Below are 20,348 nucleotides of genomic sequence, written 5' to 3'. Positions count from 1 at the left end.
CAATTATTCCTGTTTTACAGAAGAAGAAACAGGTTTAGAAATGTCAGATGCAAGGGCAAGGGCAGAATTTGATCCAGATTACTTAACTTCATTCAAGGTTCATTAGTACCCCAGTCACAGAGGTAAGCCATTTTTTCCAAGAGTAGAACAGGTGGGAAAGTTTGTTCAAATAGAGGCTGCTATCAATTATCATTCTACCACCTTTACTGTGGGCCATTGGACTTTTCTTTTCTCTCTTCTTTCCTGTTCCTTTCCCTTTTTCCTTTTTTATTTTCCTGTCTTGACCTGATCCTCCCGCTCTTCTGCCCAAGGTTGGATCACACCTTCTTTCTCATTTTAAAATCTTCTACACATCATAGGGCCATTTATTCGAGGAATATTTATTGAACACCAACCATAATACATAGGGAAAACGTGCTAGGTGTTGGCAATATGCTGGAGAGCTACATGAATCAGGAACCACAAAAATCACATTTGCCTTTTATTTTCCGCTACCTTTGGAGTCTTAGCTCTTCTTTTCTTTTTTAAATTTACTTAATTTTGAGAAAGAGCTTGAGTTGGGGAGGGACAAAGAGAGAGGAAGAAAGAATGAGAATCCCAAGCAGGCTCCGCGCTGTCAGCGCAGAGCCCAACGAGGGACTTGAACTCAGGAATCCCCGAGATCACGACCTGAGCAGAAACCAAGAGTGGGAGGCTTAACTGAGCCACCCAGGCACCTGGGGAGTCTTAGCTTTTGAGTAAATGTCACAATTTCCACTCCTTTAACACACGTTTAAGTCTCAACCACCTAACAGCGCTGCCGGGAACCGCCCAGAGATGTCTATTCCACCACCCAGGACAACACAACCTAAGCTCTAACTCGAAATTTCCCTAACAGGAATAAAGGTTGGAAATGGCATTTCCAGTGTGTTCCCTAGAACGAACTTCCGCCCAGCCAGTACAAACGTAGAGAGACATCCTTAGGTGAGACCTACTCAAAATTAAGAAAAGGCATCCTACGTCTGTCTGATTTCTTAATGAGACCATTTTATTTTTGTTGATTTTAGAGAAGAGACCGAGATTTAAAAAAAAAAAAAAAAAAAAAAAAAAGCCGGTAGGCGGAAAAAACAACCAGTTATTATGACAACCAAACGGGTCTGGAAAATTCAGCCAATCCACCTGCGGGAATGCCTCCTGCGTAGCCAATAGGAAGAGCGCGTCGTACGTAAGGCCGCCCAATGGGGGCGCGAGCAGCGCGGTATTTGAATCCCGTAACAAGGAGACATTGCGAAGATCCTAAGCAGAGCAGGCTGGAGTGCAGAGCTAACGGCGCCGCGGAAGCTTCTGTCCACCATCTCCGGTCCTCGTCCCTCCCTGGGTCGGGCTGGCACTCTTGCCTGTCCCTTCCCCCATGGCGCTACTCCGACGCCCGACGGTGAGTGGGCCCAGCCGACTCCTTCTCCCCCCACCTCCCCCCCCCCACTGACCAGGGGCTTTGGCGGAGCAGCCCCCTCACCCGCCTCTAGCTGCCCCCTCTCTTCTACGCAGGGCTTCTTCCTCCCAACCGCTGCGCCGCTTTCCCGTTCTGCCGGGCTACCTTTTTTCCCCGCGGCCCAGGCCTGCGGCCTGTCCTCTTTTCGGGCCTCTCCCCTCCTGGGATCGGCTCAGGGTTCCCCGCTTTCGCCCAGGCCAGTCCCAGCCCTAGGGTGGGGAAAGTGTAGGAAAGCGCCTCCTAGGTGGCACCTGTCAAGTGAGCCTTTCCAGCACTGGACTTCTCAGCGAGCGATCCCGTAGTGCTCTTTGTTGTTAGAGTGCTAGCTAAATAAAGGTTGTTGTAATTGCCTTCCCTGTTCTCAAACTCCGTGGTGGGGATGGAGAGCACTGGAAGAAACGCTGTAGGTAGTAAAGTGTTCTGAATGTTTGATCAAGTAACAGTTAAGGATTTTTCACATTTCGCTCTAAGTTTCCCATTTATTTCTGCATAGGAAGTCTCCCAGGCTAAGTTCACTAACGTACAGATTTGTCCCTTTCAAAAATTCAATTTCTTCAATCAAGTGTAAAAGAGATTTTACATTTAATGTAGAACAATATGGCAGACAGAGAGAAGGGTCCAGATTCATTTATTTCATCTTTGCAAAAATCCAAGTGTTAATGGTGTTTTGGAGATATATATATATATATATGTTTGTTTTGTTTTGTTTTGTTTTGTTTTGTTTTGTTTTCCTGTGGGCTTGACTTGTACCTGATCTGTTTTTCCTTTGCTGAAAAATAGAGGGCCCTGACACACCTGAGTTCTATCTTCCTGGCTATAAGGCTGGTTAAAAGCTGCCAGTTTTCTCCTCCATATGGATTTAAACTTAGATTACACATAAGCATTAAAATTTCAAATACTTTTTAAAATTGTCAGTTACTGCTGGAAAAAATTGAAGAGTGTGCTTTTGAGAATCCTAAAAATTGAATGAATACAATCAGTACTTAATTCCTATCCTTTTGTGGATGTAAGTTAAACTGACAAGTAATTTTTGTCTAATCTGTCCCATGAAGTTCTTCCATAGTCAAATTCTTGTTTTTAAATGTTTATTTATTTATTTTGAGAGAGAGCATGAGAACATGTGAGCACAAGTAGGGCAGGGGCAGAGAGAGACAAAAAGAGAAAAAGAATCCCAAGAAGGCTCCCCACTGTCAGTACAGAGACCTCTGTGGCTCCATCCCACCAACCTTCGGATCATGACCTGAGCCAAAATCAAGAGTCCCATGTTTAACCTACTGGGCCACCCAGGCGCCTCCATAGTCAAATTCTTTCTATTCAGGGAACGCTTGAGTTTTCTTCTGCCCCTCTGTTCTGGTAGGTCCATTCTGTCCATTGTGGAAGGCCCATTCAAATCTCCTGTTGGGAGATTTTTTTAGGATTGAAAATTTTAGGACCCACAGTTTTTAGGGATAGGACATGCTGTTTTTTTTCTCATGAAACGTTCACTTCTGTAATAAACTTGTCTGTATGAATTGTTTTTTCTGGCAAGTATTGTTTCTAAACATACTCTGTCTAAAGCAGGTTAAGGTCATCCAATGGTTTTTTATTTCATACCATTTCAACTTTGTCTGAATTTTAAATTTTTTTTTTCAACGTTTTTTATTTATTTTTGGGACAGAGAGAGACAGAGCATGAACGGGGGAGGGGCAGAGAGAGAGGGAGACACAGCATCGGAAACAGGCTCCAGGCTCTGAGCCATCAGCCCAGAGCCCGACGCGGGGCTCGAACTCACGGACCGCGAGATCGTGACCTGGCTGAAGTCGGACGCGTAACCGACTGCGCCACCCAGGCGCCCCTGTCTGAATTTTAGAGTAAAATTATTTTACCTGTGAGAACTATTTCTAAATATTCTTTTTTAAGTATTTATTTCTAATGTTTATTTTTGAGAGAGAGAGACAGAGTGTGAGCGGGGCAGGTGCAGAGAAGGAGAGGGAGAGGGAGACACAGAATCCAAAGCAGGCTCAAGGTTCTGAGCTGTCAGCACAGAGAGAGAGCGAGAGAACAAGCACGTGAGAGCAGGGTAGGGGCAGAGAGAGGGGGACACACGGAGCCCAATGTGGGGCTTAAACTCATGAATTGTGAGCTCATGACCTGAGCCAAAGTTGGACACTTAAGGGACTGTGCCATCCAGATGCCCTCTAAATATTCTATTCTATTCTATTCTATTTATTTATTTACATTTATTTATTTTTGAGAGACAGAGAGAGACAGAGTACAAATGAGGGATGGGCAGAGAGAAGGAGATACAGAATCCGAAGCAGGCTCCAGGCTCTGAGCTGTCAGCATAGAGCCACACCTGGGGCTTGAACCCACAAACCACGAGATCATGACCTGAGCTGCAGTCGGATGCTCAATGGACTGAGCCACCCAGGTCCCCCAAGATGCCCCCTAAATATTCTTAATATAAGAGTGTCCCTGCTATGGCAGCCTCATTTTAAAAGGCAGTATCTCTAAAGATCATGTCAATAGGAGCACTTCTTATTTGTAGAATGGCATAAAAATCAAAGCTAGTTTAGGTTTTAAACACTTGGACCTATTAAAGCTTTTAAATAGTGTTTTAATTGTGCTTGTTATTAATCTCTCTAAAGTTGTTAAGTAGATGGGTAGTATACGGAGATCTCTAATAAGTGGGTGCTATGTGAGAAATAATCCCTTATCTGTAAGCTTTTTTTTTAATGTTTATTTTTGAGAGAGAGAGAGAGAGACAGAGCATGAGTGGGGGAGGGGCAGAGAGAGGGAGACACAGAATCCAAAGCAGGCTCCAGGCTCTGAGCTGTCAGCACAGAGCCTGACACGGGGCTCGAACCCATGAACTGTGAGATCATGCCCTGAGCCAAAGTGGGACATTTAACCTACTGAGCCACCAGGCACCCCCCTTAAACTCTTAATGAGAGTATTTTACAGATAAGCTGGGTAAGTGATTTGCCTAATTAAGAGTGATGTGATCAATCACTCAGCATTTTTAGACTTTCTAAAATGTTTCTCCCTCTTACAAGTAGATATCCGCGAATTCACCTTTCCCAAATCAGTTCTGCATTTGGTACCCGACATGAGCAAAGTATTGTAAGTTGTCTTCACTTCTCATTAACTCTTTTTTTCTCTCCCCTCTTTTTTTAGGTGTCCACTGATTTGGAGAATGTAGACACGGGAGTTAATTCTAAAGCTAAGAGTCATGTGACAATGAGGCGGGCAGTTTTAGAAGAAATTGGAAATAGAGTTACGACCAGACCTCCACACATAGCTAAGGTAATAGCCATGAGGATTGTCCATGTGTACACTAGGCTGATTGTGTATAGCTCTGAGGAACACCACTGACTTTCTTGCCCTGTTACATTTCTTTTCCCTTGTAGAAAACTCAGAACACCAAAATACCTGTTCAACCCGCCAAAACAAATGTCAACAAACAACTGAAACCCACTGCTTCCGTGAAACCAGTACAGATGGAAATGTTGGCTCCAAAGGTGGGACGGTTTGTATTTACACATGTACTTAATGAAATAGCTTGTTTTCGGCTAGACTGCAAAGGCGCCGTTGTCATCACCGCCACTTTTGAAGAACATTCATAACTAGAGCTCTCCTTTGAAACAGCAGAGTACAAAATGAGCATATCCATCCTTTTAGTGATGGTACCTTAATGTTATTCATAACAAAATTTTGCACCGTTTCCCCACATTTTATATATCTCCCTAATCTCATTTGAAGTGAGGGATTCCTCTGCCTTTTTCTCTTCCTCCTTTGCAGAGGAGATGCAGATGTGGACTTCTTATAAAATCATTCAATTTTGGCCGCTTGCATACTCGTTCATACCGTAATGGTCCCCTTACTGCATTTCTTTTGACCATTTTCCTGCAAGGGGGTCATTTTATACTCTCGCATAGATGTTGACTGCAGTACAGTATGAAACTTTTGTCATATACTGTATTCAATGTAACTAGCAATAAGGCAGCAGAGGAAGGGGTCTCTGTCTGCAGACAGCTTGACCTAGAATGAAACAAAGCATTCCTAAGCTTACTTTTGTGTGGAAAAGCAAAGAGCTGTCCATAAGTGCTTTGAAGTGACAAAAAATACACCAATACCAGTTGTGGGCACCTTCCAGCGTTCTGAAAAATCACTGATTTCTGCTAAGCACCACAGCCTGAAACCGAGCATCTGAGCAAGGGAGACCATCATCCACAATCCTGTAGGGAGTGAGAGAGACGAGAACCATTGGCTCAGTTGTGATCATGTGATGTTCAGCACCACGTAGTACTCGTATTGCAAGACATCGCTCATTTATCAAGTTAAAATTTATTAGAAATGTTTGCTCATCTTGCAGAACATTTGCAGAACAAGTTACTCGCAGTCCAAGGTTTTACTCTATATATAATATACAGTAATAACATTTATGACATTGTTTGAAAATTTTCAAAATAACACATTGGATATATTTGAGAAATATATGTATTGACCACTTAATAAACACATCCAGTAGTGTTAAGGCTGATAAAGAGATATCTTGCCTTGATATCTCTCTTATCCAGAAGGAGCATATGTACCTAAAATTAAATTAGTAATCCCAGGGAATGATGCCAGATGCCCCTGGGCAATGGATGATTGAGCATCAAATGTCTGGGGTAGATGGAAGTACCATCTTTCAGAAGGTGCTTGTACAGGAGGGAGAGAACACTAAGGGATGGAGTGGTTGGAGGAAACTTCATAGGTGGGATTTTTAAGGATAGGGAGATGCTAATAGTAAAGAGCACCTTATAGGGAACAAAGCACAACAAGAATCAAGGCACCAAAGCAGAAATAGGCCTATAATTTTGTCCTGTGGGTAAAGAGTCAGCACATCTAAGCTGGGTCAGAAGATTTGTGTGAGTAAGCAGAAAATAAAGTTGGGAAAAAGGTTGCATTTGGATTTGAAAGCCTTGGAACTTGGATTTTATCCCATTAGGTAGTGAGGGAAGTTTTGAGGAGGTGGGAAATGATGAAAGCAGTGTAGACTGGCCATGGAAGGGACATAAATTAGGAGGTATTGCAGTTGTCCATGCTAGAGCTGATGCGGGTCTTGAACTAGCTCAGATCACCCCTAAGCACTCACCCAGTGTATGTAGGTGCTAAGAAACAACATTGAATATGTTGGGGTGTACCCGCTCCTTTCAGGGACATCGTGCTGTATTTAGAAGGAATTCTTTAGCTGTGTTGCTTGGAGTAAAGGAATAAGAATAAGGAATAATTTAAAAAATGGGAAAGTCAGGAAAGGGAGGGGAAGTTCTGGAGAAGGCGGCTCATTTGGCTTTAGATTTGTTGAGGTGACAGAAACATCCGCTGGGAAATGCAGTCAGAAATACACCAGCAACATCTGAAGGAGAGGGGCCGACTTGTGAGCCTTCTCCTTGCAGGTGATGGTTGCAAGCATGTTGCTATTAGAAAGCCAGGAGAGAGCATCAGATCAAGAGCTAAAGCTCGGCACAAATACTCAAGACTGACCTTCCTTTCATAGGCTTTTCCTTGAAGGTTTCTGGTGACATCCTAGATGCTAAACCCAAAGCAGCTTTTCAGCCTTATCTCCAGACCATTATGCAGCATTTTATATGGGTGCCTGTTTGTTTTTTTTTTTTTTTTTTTTTTAATTTTTTTTAATGTTTATTTATTTTGGGGACAGAGAGAGACAGAGCATGAACGGGGGAGGGGCAGAGAGAGAGGGAGACACAGAATCGGAAGCAGGCTCCAGGCTCTGAGCCATCAGCCCAGAGCCCGACGCGGGGCTCGAACTCCCGGACCGCGAGATCGTGACCTGGCTGAAGTCGGACGCTCAACTGACTGAGCCACCCAGGCGCCCCATGGGTGGCTGTTTGAATGTGGTTCCTCCCACCTGTCAGGAAGGCAATTTGGCAGTGTTATTTCAAATGGTTATTCTCCATACCTGTTTTTAAAATTTATCCTAAGAAAATGATTAGAGGGACACCGAGGACTTTTCATTAGTTCTGAAATGAATATCTCTTATATAATAGGGAAATATTAGGAGATCAGTTAAAGTTATTTATGTATTTATATTCAAGTAAATTAACAGAGTGTTACATTAGTATCAGATGTACCATATAGTGATTCAACAATTCCATACATTAGTCAGTGCTCCTCATGATATGTGTACCCTTAATTCCCTTCACCTATTTCACCCATCCCCCACCCACTTCCCCTCTAGCAACTACCAGTTCTCTATACTTAAAAGCCTGTTTTTTTGTTTGTTTGTCTCTTTTTTGTTTTTCCCTTATTTACTTATTTACTTACTTATTTAGTAATCTCTACACCCAACATGGGACTTGACTCACAACTCCAAGATCAAGAGTCACATGCTCTTCTGACTGGGCCAGCCACATGCTCCATATCTTTTTTCTTTGTTCGTTTGTTTTGTTTTTCTTTTCTTTTTTTTTTAAATTTTTTTAAATGTTTGTTTATTTTCGAGAGAGACGGTGAGCGGTGGAGGGGCAAATAGAGAGGGAGACACAGAATCTGAAGCAGGCTCCAGGCTCTGAACTGTCAGCACAGAGTCCTAGGTGGGGCTCGAACCCACGAACCTCTGAGATCATGACCTGAACCGAAGTCAGCCGCTTGACTGACTGAGCCACCCAGGTGCTTCTCTTTCATTTCTTAAAATCTGCGTATTAGTGAAATCACATGGTATTTGTCTTTCTCTGACTTCCTTCATTTAGCATTAGACCCTCTAGTTCCATCCATGTTCTTCCAAATAGCAACGTTTTATTCTTTTTTTTTTTTTATGGCTGAATAATGTTCCTATGTGTGTCAGGGGTGTGTGTGTATTTGTGTGTGTACACCACATCTGTATCCATTCATCTATGGATGGACATGTGGGTTGCTTCCATATCTTGGCTATTGTAAATAATGTTGCAGTGAACGTGGGGGTGCATGGGACACCTGGGTGTCTCGGTTAAGCACCCGACTCTTGATTTCAGCTCCAGTCATGATCTCATGGTTTGTGGATTCAAGTCCCAAGGCGGGCTCCATACTGATGTGCAGAGCCTGTTTGATATTTTTCTCTCTGTCTCTCTCTCTCTCTCTGACCCTCCCCTCTCTCAAAAATAAACAAACAAATAAGCTTTAAACATAGGGGTACACATATCTTTTCATTTTCTTTGGGTAAATATCCAGTAGTTCCATTACTGGATCAGCTTAAATGCCTTTTGCCCTTAGCAAAGTGTCAACACTGAGGCAGCTGAGCTCCCAGAGGAAGGTCACTCTGCCTGTCTCAAGGACTTGTCAATGTGCTGTAAGTTGTAAGGAGATTTAATTTTCTTCTTTTGTCTTTATATCCCACATCATTCCCCCTGAACAATTTTGACCCTTAAATCTTTAAGGTTGCTAAGGGTGGAAGGTCTTATCTTCTGTAACTTCTTCCTCCTGAATGAGTAGCATAGAGATGTCCTTACCTATGGGTCAACAGTGGTCAATTGGGGATATATATATGTATGTATGTATGTGTATATATATATATATATATATATATATATATATATATATATATATATGGCAGAGGCCTTTGAATCCAAGGGAGACCACATGTATGGATCTTCTGAGTGGAAAGGATCATCTGTCAGCTTCAAGTTATGGTAATGAAGGAGTCTCAGCACCAGGTGAAGAGACATGGGAGAAAACAGCAAAACATGATTAAAATTAACAAAAAGAAAAGGAAGCCCAATTAAGAGTCCTTTGATAGTTGACAAAAATCCTCCTCCAGTCCAGGAGTTTAACCAATCATTAAAGGGAAGAGAGGGATCCTTTAAGGCACCAGTTTGAGTGATCATGTCAGTTAGAAACCCAGAACTATTTTTGTGGTAATTTAGAATGTATACGTAGTATTCTGTTTTTAGAATCGCACAAGTTCCACCTTGTGCAGCAGTTAAAACATCTGATGTCATCTTGTTTTGTAAAACTGCTTTACACATCTGTGTTACGTCAGTATTTAATAGGGAAATGCTATTTTGACTGTCATTTAGGGCTTTGACTATGTTTATTAAGAACTTCCATGTGTCAAACAATATCCTCCAGTCCTAAAGAGGTAACAAAGATGGATGCTAGGTGACCATACCAATGAAACACACAGCGTGTCCACTGTTGTTGTTGTTGTTGTTGTTTTTAAAGTTTTTAAAGTTGTTTTTAAAGTTTATTTATTTTGAGAGAGAGTACGAGTGGGGGAGGGGCAGAGAGAGGGAGAGAGCGGATCCCAAGCACACTCTGCACTGCCCACGTGGAGCCCAGTGTGGGGCTTGATCCACACTGGATCAAGATTGCGAGATCATGACCTGAGCCCAAATCAGAAGTTGGACACTTACTCGACTTAGCCACCTAGGTGCCCCTGTGTCCACTGTTGTTTTAAATTTGGAAGGTTGGCTTGTTTGGTGAAGGTTTTAATAATGCATTTGTGCATTCGGGCAAAACCCAGAGTACAGTGGCCTATCCAGCCTGGGTGGGGGAAGCTATGGCAACTAGTTAGAGCTGCATAGCCACTGAGTCCCTTAGGAGCCAGTCATCTAATTCTGGGCCTCGTTGAACAGTAGGCAGGATTTCACGGGCCATTTGATTTTGGAGGACCATCTTTCCAGAGGACTGTGGTTGTCAGGCTGAATGTAAATAGTAATTTTTTAAGGCCCAAACTATTTGCTCAGTTATTTATGCGATAAAAAGATGGTCCATTGTTACTTTGTAGGGACCAGGGGAATCCAAACCTAGGGCAGTTTCTTCTAGCAAGGTTTTTGTCACCTCAGTGGCCTTTTTACTCAAATCAGTAGCCTGGAATAAACTCTATATTACCTTCTGTTGGTTACTTGGCAGGGGGTGGGTGGATAAAGATTTTCCCCTTATTATTAACAAGCTAGTCCTGTGCAATTTTTTTTTCTTTTAAATATCCTCAGTTCTTGGGCTATGTGAATTTCTTGGTCTGAATAGACTGGAATTATGGATTTTTTTTTTTTTTTTTTTTTTTTTTTTTTTTTTTTTTTAGAGAGAGAGCACATATGTGAGCAGGGGAGGGGCAGCAGAGAGGAGGACAGAAGATCTGATGGCTCAGTGCTGATAGCGGAGAACCTGACATGGGGCTTGAACTCATGAACTGTCAGATCATGACCTGACCTGAAGTTAACCAGCTGAGCCATCCAGGTGTCCCTGGAGTTATGGACTTTATTGGAGTTGAGACTGGCATAAAACTTTTGCCAAGTTGTTGGCATAGAATCTATGACCTATAGATTCTAAGGTCATATCCTTTTGATGTCCTTTGAGGTGAATTACAGCTACCTCCTTAGGTAGGTGTACAGTCTCAAGAAGAGTAATAATTTGGGGGCCATATTTGATTAGAGAGTGATGGCTTGATTATCCCCTTTTCTTCCAAATCGCTCTGTGGTCATGTAGGACTAGGAAGGCCTATTTAGAGTCAGTAAAGATAATAATTTTGAGGCCCTTTGCCAATTGTAAAGCATGAATGAGTGCTATTAACTCTGCTTTTTGGGCAGGTGTATTTGCCTGGAGGGCTTTGGACTCCACAGTCTGAGTTAGACTGACTTTAGCATACCCAGCTTTTCTTATCCTTTTTTCTGTGAAACTACTGCCATTAGAAACTACTGCATTTTCAATAGGGAAATCTCAACTCTGATTGGCTAGAATAAACAAGATCAATAATCTCTGAGCAGTCATGTTCTAACACAGAAGTATGATGATCTGGCTCAGGCAAAGAGTATCTGGGTTTAAAATTTGATAAGTTTTATTTCAGATGTATCTCTAAACATAGTCTGTATTTAGTAAGTTGACCTCCCTTCATCCATTGGTATCCTTTGGGTCTGTAAGATATTCTGGACCTGATGTAGAGTCATTACTGTCAGGGACTGTCACATAGTAAGTTTTGAGGCTTCTTCGACCTCAAAATTGAGGTTAAAGCCTCTATTTGCAATTGGACATCAAAAGAGGTAGTCCCTGGGACAAATGTGACTAAGGAATAAAACCATCAAGAAGCCTTCTTTGTTTGAGGCCCAGCCTTAACAGTATCCTAATTATGAGGAATCATTGCTAGAGTTTCCTCTAGCAGTGTAGGCTTATGAGGAGGAATGGGCCTATTCAGACGATCATCATCCAATATGTCCAGAGGAGATTTATTAACCTGGTTGGTGGTTAGACATATTCTGCAAGAGGCCCTAAGGTCCAGATCCTGATTTAGGGCCATAAAAGCCTGGACACAGGGGGCTTCAGTCCATTTGTCCTGCTTCTTGCATAAGAGATATAACCAATAGATCCTACTAAGGCCATGGAGTGTTACAGAATATCAGTCCTTTCCTAAATTTTGCAATCTGAATTGTTTCCAGTGGGTTAAAAGGCATTCCAAGAGAATCCTTGGGGACTGAAGAAGCTCCCATGCTCCTAGAAAAGCAAAGAGGGTCCACTACCAAAATTTCCCCCTGACTCCCAGGTGGCATCCCACGCAAGATATGTCAAAGGTTCTGGGTGTCCAAAGTGACCTACGGCATCCCTGGAATGAAAATTGCTATTGATTACCATACTCCTTTGCCTTGAAGGCAGTGCTGCCCTAAAAAGCCCTGTGAAAGGCCCTGTGGAAGTGATGCTAGTGTCCTCTGCTTCCCCATTGCCTCTTAGGCTACAAATGGGTACCTGGCGTATGGACCACAATACTGTGCCATGCCTTGAAAGCTGTGCCTTAAAGAACATGCCGTGAAGGCCATGCTTTAGTTGACCTTGCCTTGACAAGAATGCTGTGAAGGCCCTGCTTTAGTTTGACTTGCCTTGAGGAACCTGCCGCTTTTAACCCATGAAAAACACTAAAGTTTTACAAGGGTAAATTACCCAGTTTTGTAGTTCAAGTAGTTAGTTGGGAGAACAGTAAAGAAAGAAATCCATCATGGTCTAAGTGACATTCCAACACATGGAGTCTTTACACCCAACTTCTCCAGGAGACAGTCCTCAGTTGGTCTTTAATTCAATCGGGTACTGGTTTCGGCTGGCTCTGAGTGGACATTTTGCAGCCAGACCAGAGATACGGAGATATGGAGAAGATCACATGAGACCAGTGAGGAGGGAACCTCACACAGGAGTCTTAAGATGGCAGCCATGCTAATTGCTTGGGTGGCTGTCCCGTGCCCAAGACAGGCAGCTTTGCATAAGGACAGAAATAAAGAGAGGGCATCAAGTTTCTGGGTCTTATTACCATTCCAGCCATGGTACTAACTTCCAGCCAAAAGGCAGGCTTTCTCCTCCCTGTAGAGTAGCCACGGGCTAGAGGATTGCAGCCTGAGTAATTGACTTGAAAGTGTTCCAATAAGACTATGCTCTTTGAAAAGCCCCTGAAATGAAAGTAAAGGAAAAGAGAAAATACCAAGTTGGTACTGAGGCTCAGAGTCCAGATGAGAAAGCTTAGTCCCATGTTGGATGCCAAATGATGTGAAAAATGGGGTTAGGAGCCCAAGAAAGAATTTTTGAGACATTTTTGGTGCAAAAAGGTGGTTTTATTAAACCACCACAGGACCTGTGGGCAGGAAGAGCTGCACTGGGGGTGCGACCGGGGAAAGATTATATGCTTGCAAGTTGGGAGGGGGTTAGGGATAGGGTAAGTCTCTATGGCTTTAAGGACCCTGAGGGACTAGTTGCTGTTAGGGAAAGGTCATTCATTACTATTTAGTAAAAAGTTCAGTTATGAGACCCTTCAGATGTATGTCAGAGGGCCATAAACTTGGAGTGTGTATGATTGCCAACATATATCTTGTTGGGGGGGGGGTAGAGATAAAGGAATTTCTACATGTTAAAGTAGATTTATGGGTTCCTAGGAGGTTGGGCTAAGATTGCCTTTTGCCCTTAGCAAAGTGTCAACATCAAGGCTGCTGAGTTTGCAGACGAAGGTCACTCTGCCTATCTCAAGGACTTGTCAATGTGCTGTAAGTTGAAAGGAAATTTAATTTTCTTCTTTTGCCTTTGTTTGCCACATCAGTTATTTTTGCGTATGATGTTTGGCTTAAAATTTTCAGTCTTTTCACCATAGGTACATATTAATCTTCCAGTTGGAGAAGAAGGGAAATTAAAAGAAAAAAACCAAAAATGTTATGAACAAAACAGAGGAGAAATTTCTTCCTATGACCTCTGCAACTCCACTCTTTCTGAGTTACCCTGAATTTCCTTGGTGACACCTTTTGCTCTAGCTTCCTGACAAAATTGAGGCCACTGTGTTTCAGATAAAGAATTATGGACCTGTAACTCAGTTGATACAAATATCACTTCTGTGGCTAAAATGTGCTTCTCGTTTTATTAGATGTCAGGGATTAATGAACAATACTTACTTCCAATTCAAATAGACGTTTCTCTGAGAAATGTAATGTAGAAGAGATGATTAAGTCCACAGTTTAGGGGGAGTCCCCTCATGCTGGCAGATGAGCCTCTCTGCCTTCCTGGCTCTGATCAGCCTTTTGGCTTTTACTTTGTCATCTGCTGTATCTGCAGTCATTGCTGCTCCTTTATAGCCAGTCCCTGGAGGTGTGGAAATGCCAGTTGAGCACAGGGTTCTAGCAGCAGTGAGCCCTGGAAAATTTATAAGCCGTGTGCTCATGAAAGCAGATGTTCCCAGCCAAATCCATACTGTCCTCTGCAAAACTGGAGGGCAGGTTTCTTTCCTCGTAGCAGATGAAGCAACTGAATCACAAAGGGCTCTGGCTGAGAACTTGAAAGGGTTTCCGCTGTTCACAGGTGTTTGCAGAAGCTTATTATCCTGCAATTTTGGGAGAAAACAGTGTTTTTGTTGTTGCTGTTTTATTTTATTTATTTTTTTGCTGACCAAAGAGGCTTTGGCAAACACTGAGTTGTGTGAAAGGAAGAAGGCTTTGTCCTAGCCACATTGTTTGCTGAGTACTGGGGAAACCAGTTGAATGAGCCACCAGCTCTGTCCAAAAGGAGCCCCAGTCAGTTGGAGGAATGTCAGTCAGAGCACACATTAAAACAGGGTGTAGCAGAGATAGATGCACACTGAGGAGAGCTGCTGGGGAGTCAGAGTTAGAAATTCAGATGAGGTTTTAGACTTACGATTTGATGTAAACACTAAATTCAGTAGTAGTTGTGGGTCGCTCTGATTGGATGGGGGTGCCATCAAACATGGGACATTTGGGTGGGGGCTGGTGGCATGGGTGGTGAAAGAATTCACCCAAGGCAGAACACAAGAGAGAAAAGTTTATTAAATACACCACAAGGGAGGGGCGCCTGGGTGGCTGAGTCGGTTAAGTGCCCAGCTCTTGATTTTGGCTCTTGATCTCAGGGTTTGTGAGTTCAATCCCCACACTGGGCTCTGTGCTGACAGTGTGGAGCCTGCTTGGGATTCACTCTCTCCCTCTCTCTCTGCCCCTCCCCCACTTGCACTCTCCCTCTCTCTCTCAAACTAAATAAATAAACTTAAAAAAATTTAAAAAAAATACACTGCAAGGGAGCGGTTGGGCAGGACAGCAAAGGAGAGACTGTCTGTGGGGAGGTGATGGTGAGGGGCCACAGTTAAAGGGCGGAGTGAGGGAGTATGGGACTTTTGGAATTTTCCCTTTTTTGGTAATCTTAGGAACTGTGCCTGGTTGTAACTGGCCAGTTAGAGCCTATGGTGAGTTGCTTAATGAGCCCGTTTCCATTGCTTGTTTGCACTCAGCTTGGTGGTCACTGTGGGCCCTTTTACCTTGATCAAGTTTCATTGCTCAAGCCTGTTGCATAAAAGTGGCCTCTACAATAGTCAGTATTCAGCTATGAGAATGTTTTATGGCTTAACTATCCTTAATACAAAAACAATATATAAAAGGGAAATAAGCACAACTATTCACATTTTTTAAAAGAAGAGTGCCTTTTTAGGTGCCTGACTGGCTTAGTCAGTGGAGTGTTGACTTAGTGGAGTGAGTGTATCTCAGGGTTGGAGATTCAAGCCCCATGTTGGGTGTAGAGTTTACTTAAAAACAAAATTTTTATTTTTATTTATTTTTTATTTTTATTTGAGAGAGAGAGAGAGCAAGCATGAGTGGGGGAGAAGGAGAGAGAGAGAGAGAGAGAGAGAGAGAGAGAGAGAGAGAGAGAGAGAGAATCTCAAGTAGGCTCCAAGCTCAGCACAGAGGTCAATGCGGGGCTTGATCCCACGACCCTGGGATCATGACCTGAGCCTAAATCAAGAGTTGGTCGCTCAACCAACTGAGCCATCCAGGTGCCCCAATAAATAAAATCTTAAAAAAAAAAAAAAAAGTGCTTTTTATTTTTAATAACACAAGAAACATAGTCGTAACAGCAAAATACTACAGAAATACATCAGGTATATACAATAAAAGCTCATTTTGGGGGTGCCAGTTAAGTGTCCAACTCTTGATTTCAGCTCAGGTCATGATTTCATGGCTCATGAGATGGAGCTCCAGGTCGGGCTCTGTCTCGGCAGTGCAGATCCTGTTTGGGACTCTCTCTGCCCTTCCCCCGCTCATGTGTGTGCTCACACTCCATCAAAAAATAAATAATATAAAATAAGCATTGAAAAAAAGTTCATTCTTACGATCCCTACCCTCCAAATTCCAGTTCAGTGTATTCCCTAAAGCTGTTCCCAGTACTTGATTTTGCCTTTCTGCAATTGTGTGTGCCTTTGTGTGTAGAAGTACACACTTACTGCTACAAATCATGAGCTGTCTAATCGGACGCATCAGTTTTTCTGGGAGTCCTTTCTTGTACTTAATTGACATTGTTTATCATAAATTTAGTAAATAAGGGAAGTCTGTTTTATCAAAACTCATGCAAACACCTACACATTTGCATGTTAATAGTAATACATTCTGTCAACAAACCCACCTCAGTAGTAGTAGAATTTCAGTGGCCTTTACTCAGACTATCTACTACAGGAGCTTCTCAAGTTCAGCAAAATCTCACATCTTTATTATTTTTTATATGACTTTTCAGTTGTCTCTGACAACTGACAGAACTCATTCATTAATCTAATTTGAAGATTTTTATTCTCAGACTACTTTTGTCATACAAAAGTTTGTGATGGTGAGTTAACTAGTTTCTTAGCTTTTTAGTTCTTTTTTTTAATGTTTTTTTTTTTTTTTCTTTTTGAGAGAGAGAGAGAGAGAATGAGTGGGGGAGAGGCAGAGAGAGAGGGAGACACAGAATCTGAAGCAGGATCCAGGCTCTCAGCTGTCAGTACAGAGCCTGACACAGGGCCTAAAGCTATGAACTGCAAGATCATGACCTGAGCTGAAGTTGGAGGCTCAACTGACTGAGTCACCCAGGCGCCCCAGCTTTTTAGTTTTTTAGGACGTAGGATTACATAGTTGGCCCCTAGGGCTTAGGCTACTCTCTGCACAGGATTTTATAATTAAATTTTGTTGGAGTCCAAAAGGAATGCTTTCAAGAAATTCTAAATTAAGGGCCAGAGCAATTAGCCATCCTGGTGGCTTTGGGATATGGCTAAACTCAGGTGTACTTCTGAATAGACACAGGGAAACATTTCAGGCTGCTAAGGCAGCACACACAGTGCATGACTTTAATCTCTGCCTCCTTAGACCAGCCTCCTAGTACTGACTGCACTTCCCTGAGAGAGAGTGAAGAACCTTGTCCTTGAAACATAAACGTATCCTTGAACTTAACCAAGCTGTGTGTGCTTATTAAAATGCCCATCTGGGGGCCCCTGGGTGGCTCAGTCGGTTGGGTGACTGACTTCAGCTCAGGTCATGATCTCGAGATCAATGAGTTCCAGCCCCATGTCGGGCTCTGTGCTGACAGCTCAGAGTCCGGAGCCTGTTTCAGATTCTGTGTCTCCCTCTTTCTGACCCTCCCCCGTTCATGCTCTGTCTCTCTGTCTCAAAAATAAATAAACGTTAAAAAAAAAAAATGCCCATCTGTTTCTAGCTACTCTTTTTTTTTTTTTTTTTTTTTTGGATAGAGCGTGCCTGCATGTGTGAGCAGGGCAGGGGCAGAGGGAGAAGGAGAGAGAGAATCCTAAGCAGGCTCCATACCCAACAAAGGGCCTGACGTGGGGCTCGATCTCACAACTGTGTGATCACGACCTGGACCAAAATTAAGAGTTGGATGCTTAACTGACTAAGCCACCCAAACACCCCAACACCTTTTTTTTTTTTTAAGATTTTATTTTTAAGTAATCTCTACACCCAACAGGGGGCTCGAACCCCCAACCCCAATTTCAAGAGTCTATTGCTCCACCAACTGAGCCAGCCAGGTGCCTCTGATTCTAGCCACTCTTGCTCCATTCCTTCAGTGGGTTCACTTCCCTTCAGGTAAAATCTAAACTCCTTAGCAAGGTTCTTGCTCACCTTTCCAGCCCATCTTCTCTCACATGATGCACTACCTCCCACCATTCCAAATCAGCGTGTATTTCCCAAGACTTGCCTTTATTTCTTGGCTTCCTCTGGGACTTTGTACTTGCCTACCTTCCTATTCATTTGCCTTGAGGACTCATCTTCTCTGGTAACCTTATCTAGGTTTTTCCCTGGTACCCCAAGTAGCTCTTACTCATTCTAGTCCCTTGAGGTTCTTAAATTCTTGAATAAGTGGCATGCATACCTGCATAACTTGCTCAGCTGACCCTTCCTCAGTTTAAGAACTTTGGTGTTTGAGGAAAGGATGTGATCTGAACTGCTATCGATATTTTCCTGCTGCTGCTGTTATTGTTTTATCCTTCTCTAAGACTGGAAACTATAATCACTGAGCTTTAATATAAATTAAAATGGTTTATTATACATCCTTCTTTTTCTATATTTTATTTCTTTAATACCCAGTCTTTATAGTCTAGCAGTCCTGTTAGGTTTTACTTTGAGAAGTACCTCTTATTCTTTTGAGAAGTAATGGTTTATTTATACTTCATTACCAAATGCTTGTTTTTAACTTACTTTATAAATTTTTAATTTGTGTGACTTTAATAGCCACCCAGTCAGCATAAGAAAATACTGGGTGTGTGCTTACTCAGTCTTTGCTTCCTCCTCCTATTTTATTCATAGGCTGGAATGTGCTTTTCTGCTTTTTAGTTGCCAGTTTCTCAATTTAGAATAAATTAGTTTACGAGAGGAAATCTTTATACTCGCAGAAGAGGCTACAGCTGAGGTGAACTATCAGCTCTAAGAGTCTCTTAACCCAGGTGTCTAAGTTTCTTTCATTGAATAAATATTTAGTGAGCACCTACTATGTGTCAGGGATGATATAGGTATTTGAGATACCTTAGGGACCAAAATCAGTTTAAATAAATGTAAGCTTATAGAGCTTACACTCTAGCAGACATAGACAGAAAATAATATACATCGTATATTAGTAAACTCCATAATCTGTTAGAAGGTTATAGGTTCTATGGGGAAAAACACAGTAAGAGGAATGAAATGTGGTGGGGGTGGTGATAGGTGGCAGACAGTGATTTAAAATGGGGGGTCAGGATATACCTAATTGAGAAGGTAACTTTTAAACTAAAAGTTTACCCACAGGGGTGCAGGGACAAGAGCTTCTGTGAAGAGGGAGCCCACTTGCAGTGAGGGAGGCTGCAGTGAAGCAAACCAAGGGCAGGGAAATAGGAGGCGGTCAGCAGAGGAAGAGGAGAAAGCCAGATCATGGTGAGGCCATGGTGAGGACTTAAGGTTTTCACTTGGAGTGAAATTACAGAACTTTAAACAGAGGAGTATATCCCTAAAAACTTCATCTACTACATCTTGAGTTAGTCACCTCTTACTCTGAAATTTGTTTGTTTTGGCTTTCACATATTTTAAAAATGCATATGCTACTTTTAAAACCAGTTGCCTCTGCATGTATTTGGCTATGATTAATGATTAAGGCTACTGCACATTAATTTGTCCATGTAGGGTCCTGCTCCCCCAGCGGAGGATATCTCCATGAAGGAAGAGAACCTCTGCCAAGCTTTCTCTGATGCCTTGCTCTGCAAAATCGAGGATATTGATAATGAGGACTGGGAGAACCCTCAGCTTTGCAGCGACTACGTTAAGGATATCTACCAGTATCTAAGGCAGCTTGAGGTGAGTGGGCCTCTGGGTGTTGGTCGTGCAAGCAATGTGGAATTCACCACAGAGCTGGGAAGGAAATGAGGTCAGCTTTTTAAAGTTTTCATTCCGTCAACAGGTTCTGCAGTCCATAAATCCACGCTTCCTAGATGGAAGGGAGATAAACGGACGCATGCGCGCCATCCTGGTGGACTGGCTGGTGCAAGTCCACTCCAAGTTTAGGCTGCTGCAGGAGACCCTGTACATGTGCGTCGCCATCATGGATCGATTTTTACAGGTGAGTGTGGCTTCAGGGACTGTAGCAGTGCGCCCTGGAATTGCATTGTGCAATACCAAAGGGTGGTACCTTGAAGAAAAGACCCAAAGTCACTTTGTGAGAAACCGAGGAACTTCATGTGCCAGAAGGGAAAGTAGCCAAGTGTGTCAGACCTCTGGTGATGCTGACCAGTGCTGGGCGTTTGTGTCAGGTCAGCCTGCGGAGAAATGCTGGGGGCCCTAGGGAGGGAGACGCTGCATTGCCAGTCATTCATCAGAGGAAACATACCAACAGGAGGTCTGAAGGTCAGCCCAAGCCTGTGGTGCCTTTGGATCTTGGTTTTCTGGGTCTGCTTAATCGATTTTGTAATTTGGTGCTCTCTGTTGTTAAGTTTCCTCATCTGAAAAATGAGGAATTTAGCTAGAGAATGTTGCAGTATCCAGCCAGCTGTTGCATGAATCGCTGTAGAAAGGAGAGGAGGCAGAATTTTTTAAAGGGGGATTGGGAGTATGTGTGGGGAGTATACTGAGTTATGGAGGTCTAAAGTAGAGGAATGTAAGAAATTAAGCTGAGAGGCAGGAGT

The 20,348-nt window shown here is 42.8% G+C and overlaps 1 protein-coding gene across 1 annotated transcript in view; it reads left to right on the top strand.

The window, feature by feature from the left end:
* Positions 1-1,070: 1,070 nt before the first annotated feature.
* The window catches only part of CCNB2 (cyclin B2), a 28,211-nt gene continuing 8,933 nt past the window's right edge, over positions 1,071-20,348 (top strand). The window contains exons 1-5 of the mRNA XM_047074442.1: positions 1,071-1,414; positions 4,628-4,756; positions 4,861-4,971; positions 19,354-19,524; positions 19,628-19,786. Coding sequence (XP_046930398.1) covers positions 1,391-1,414; positions 4,628-4,756; positions 4,861-4,971; positions 19,354-19,524; positions 19,628-19,786 — 594 coding nt within the window. The 5' untranslated portion in view covers positions 1,071-1,390. The remainder of the gene's footprint in view (positions 1,415-4,627; positions 4,757-4,860; positions 4,972-19,353; positions 19,525-19,627; positions 19,787-20,348) is intronic.

This window comes from Lynx rufus, unplaced genomic scaffold, assembly GCF_022079265.1.
Source record: "Lynx rufus isolate CCGP_SWC_20201006 ecotype Redwood Valley unplaced genomic scaffold, mLynRuf1.p SCAF_13, whole genome shotgun sequence".
NCBI lineage: Eukaryota > Metazoa > Chordata > Mammalia > Carnivora > Felidae > Lynx > Lynx rufus.
The sequence above is the reverse complement of the archived record's forward strand: the minus strand, read 5'-3'. Positions and strand labels throughout refer to the sequence as shown.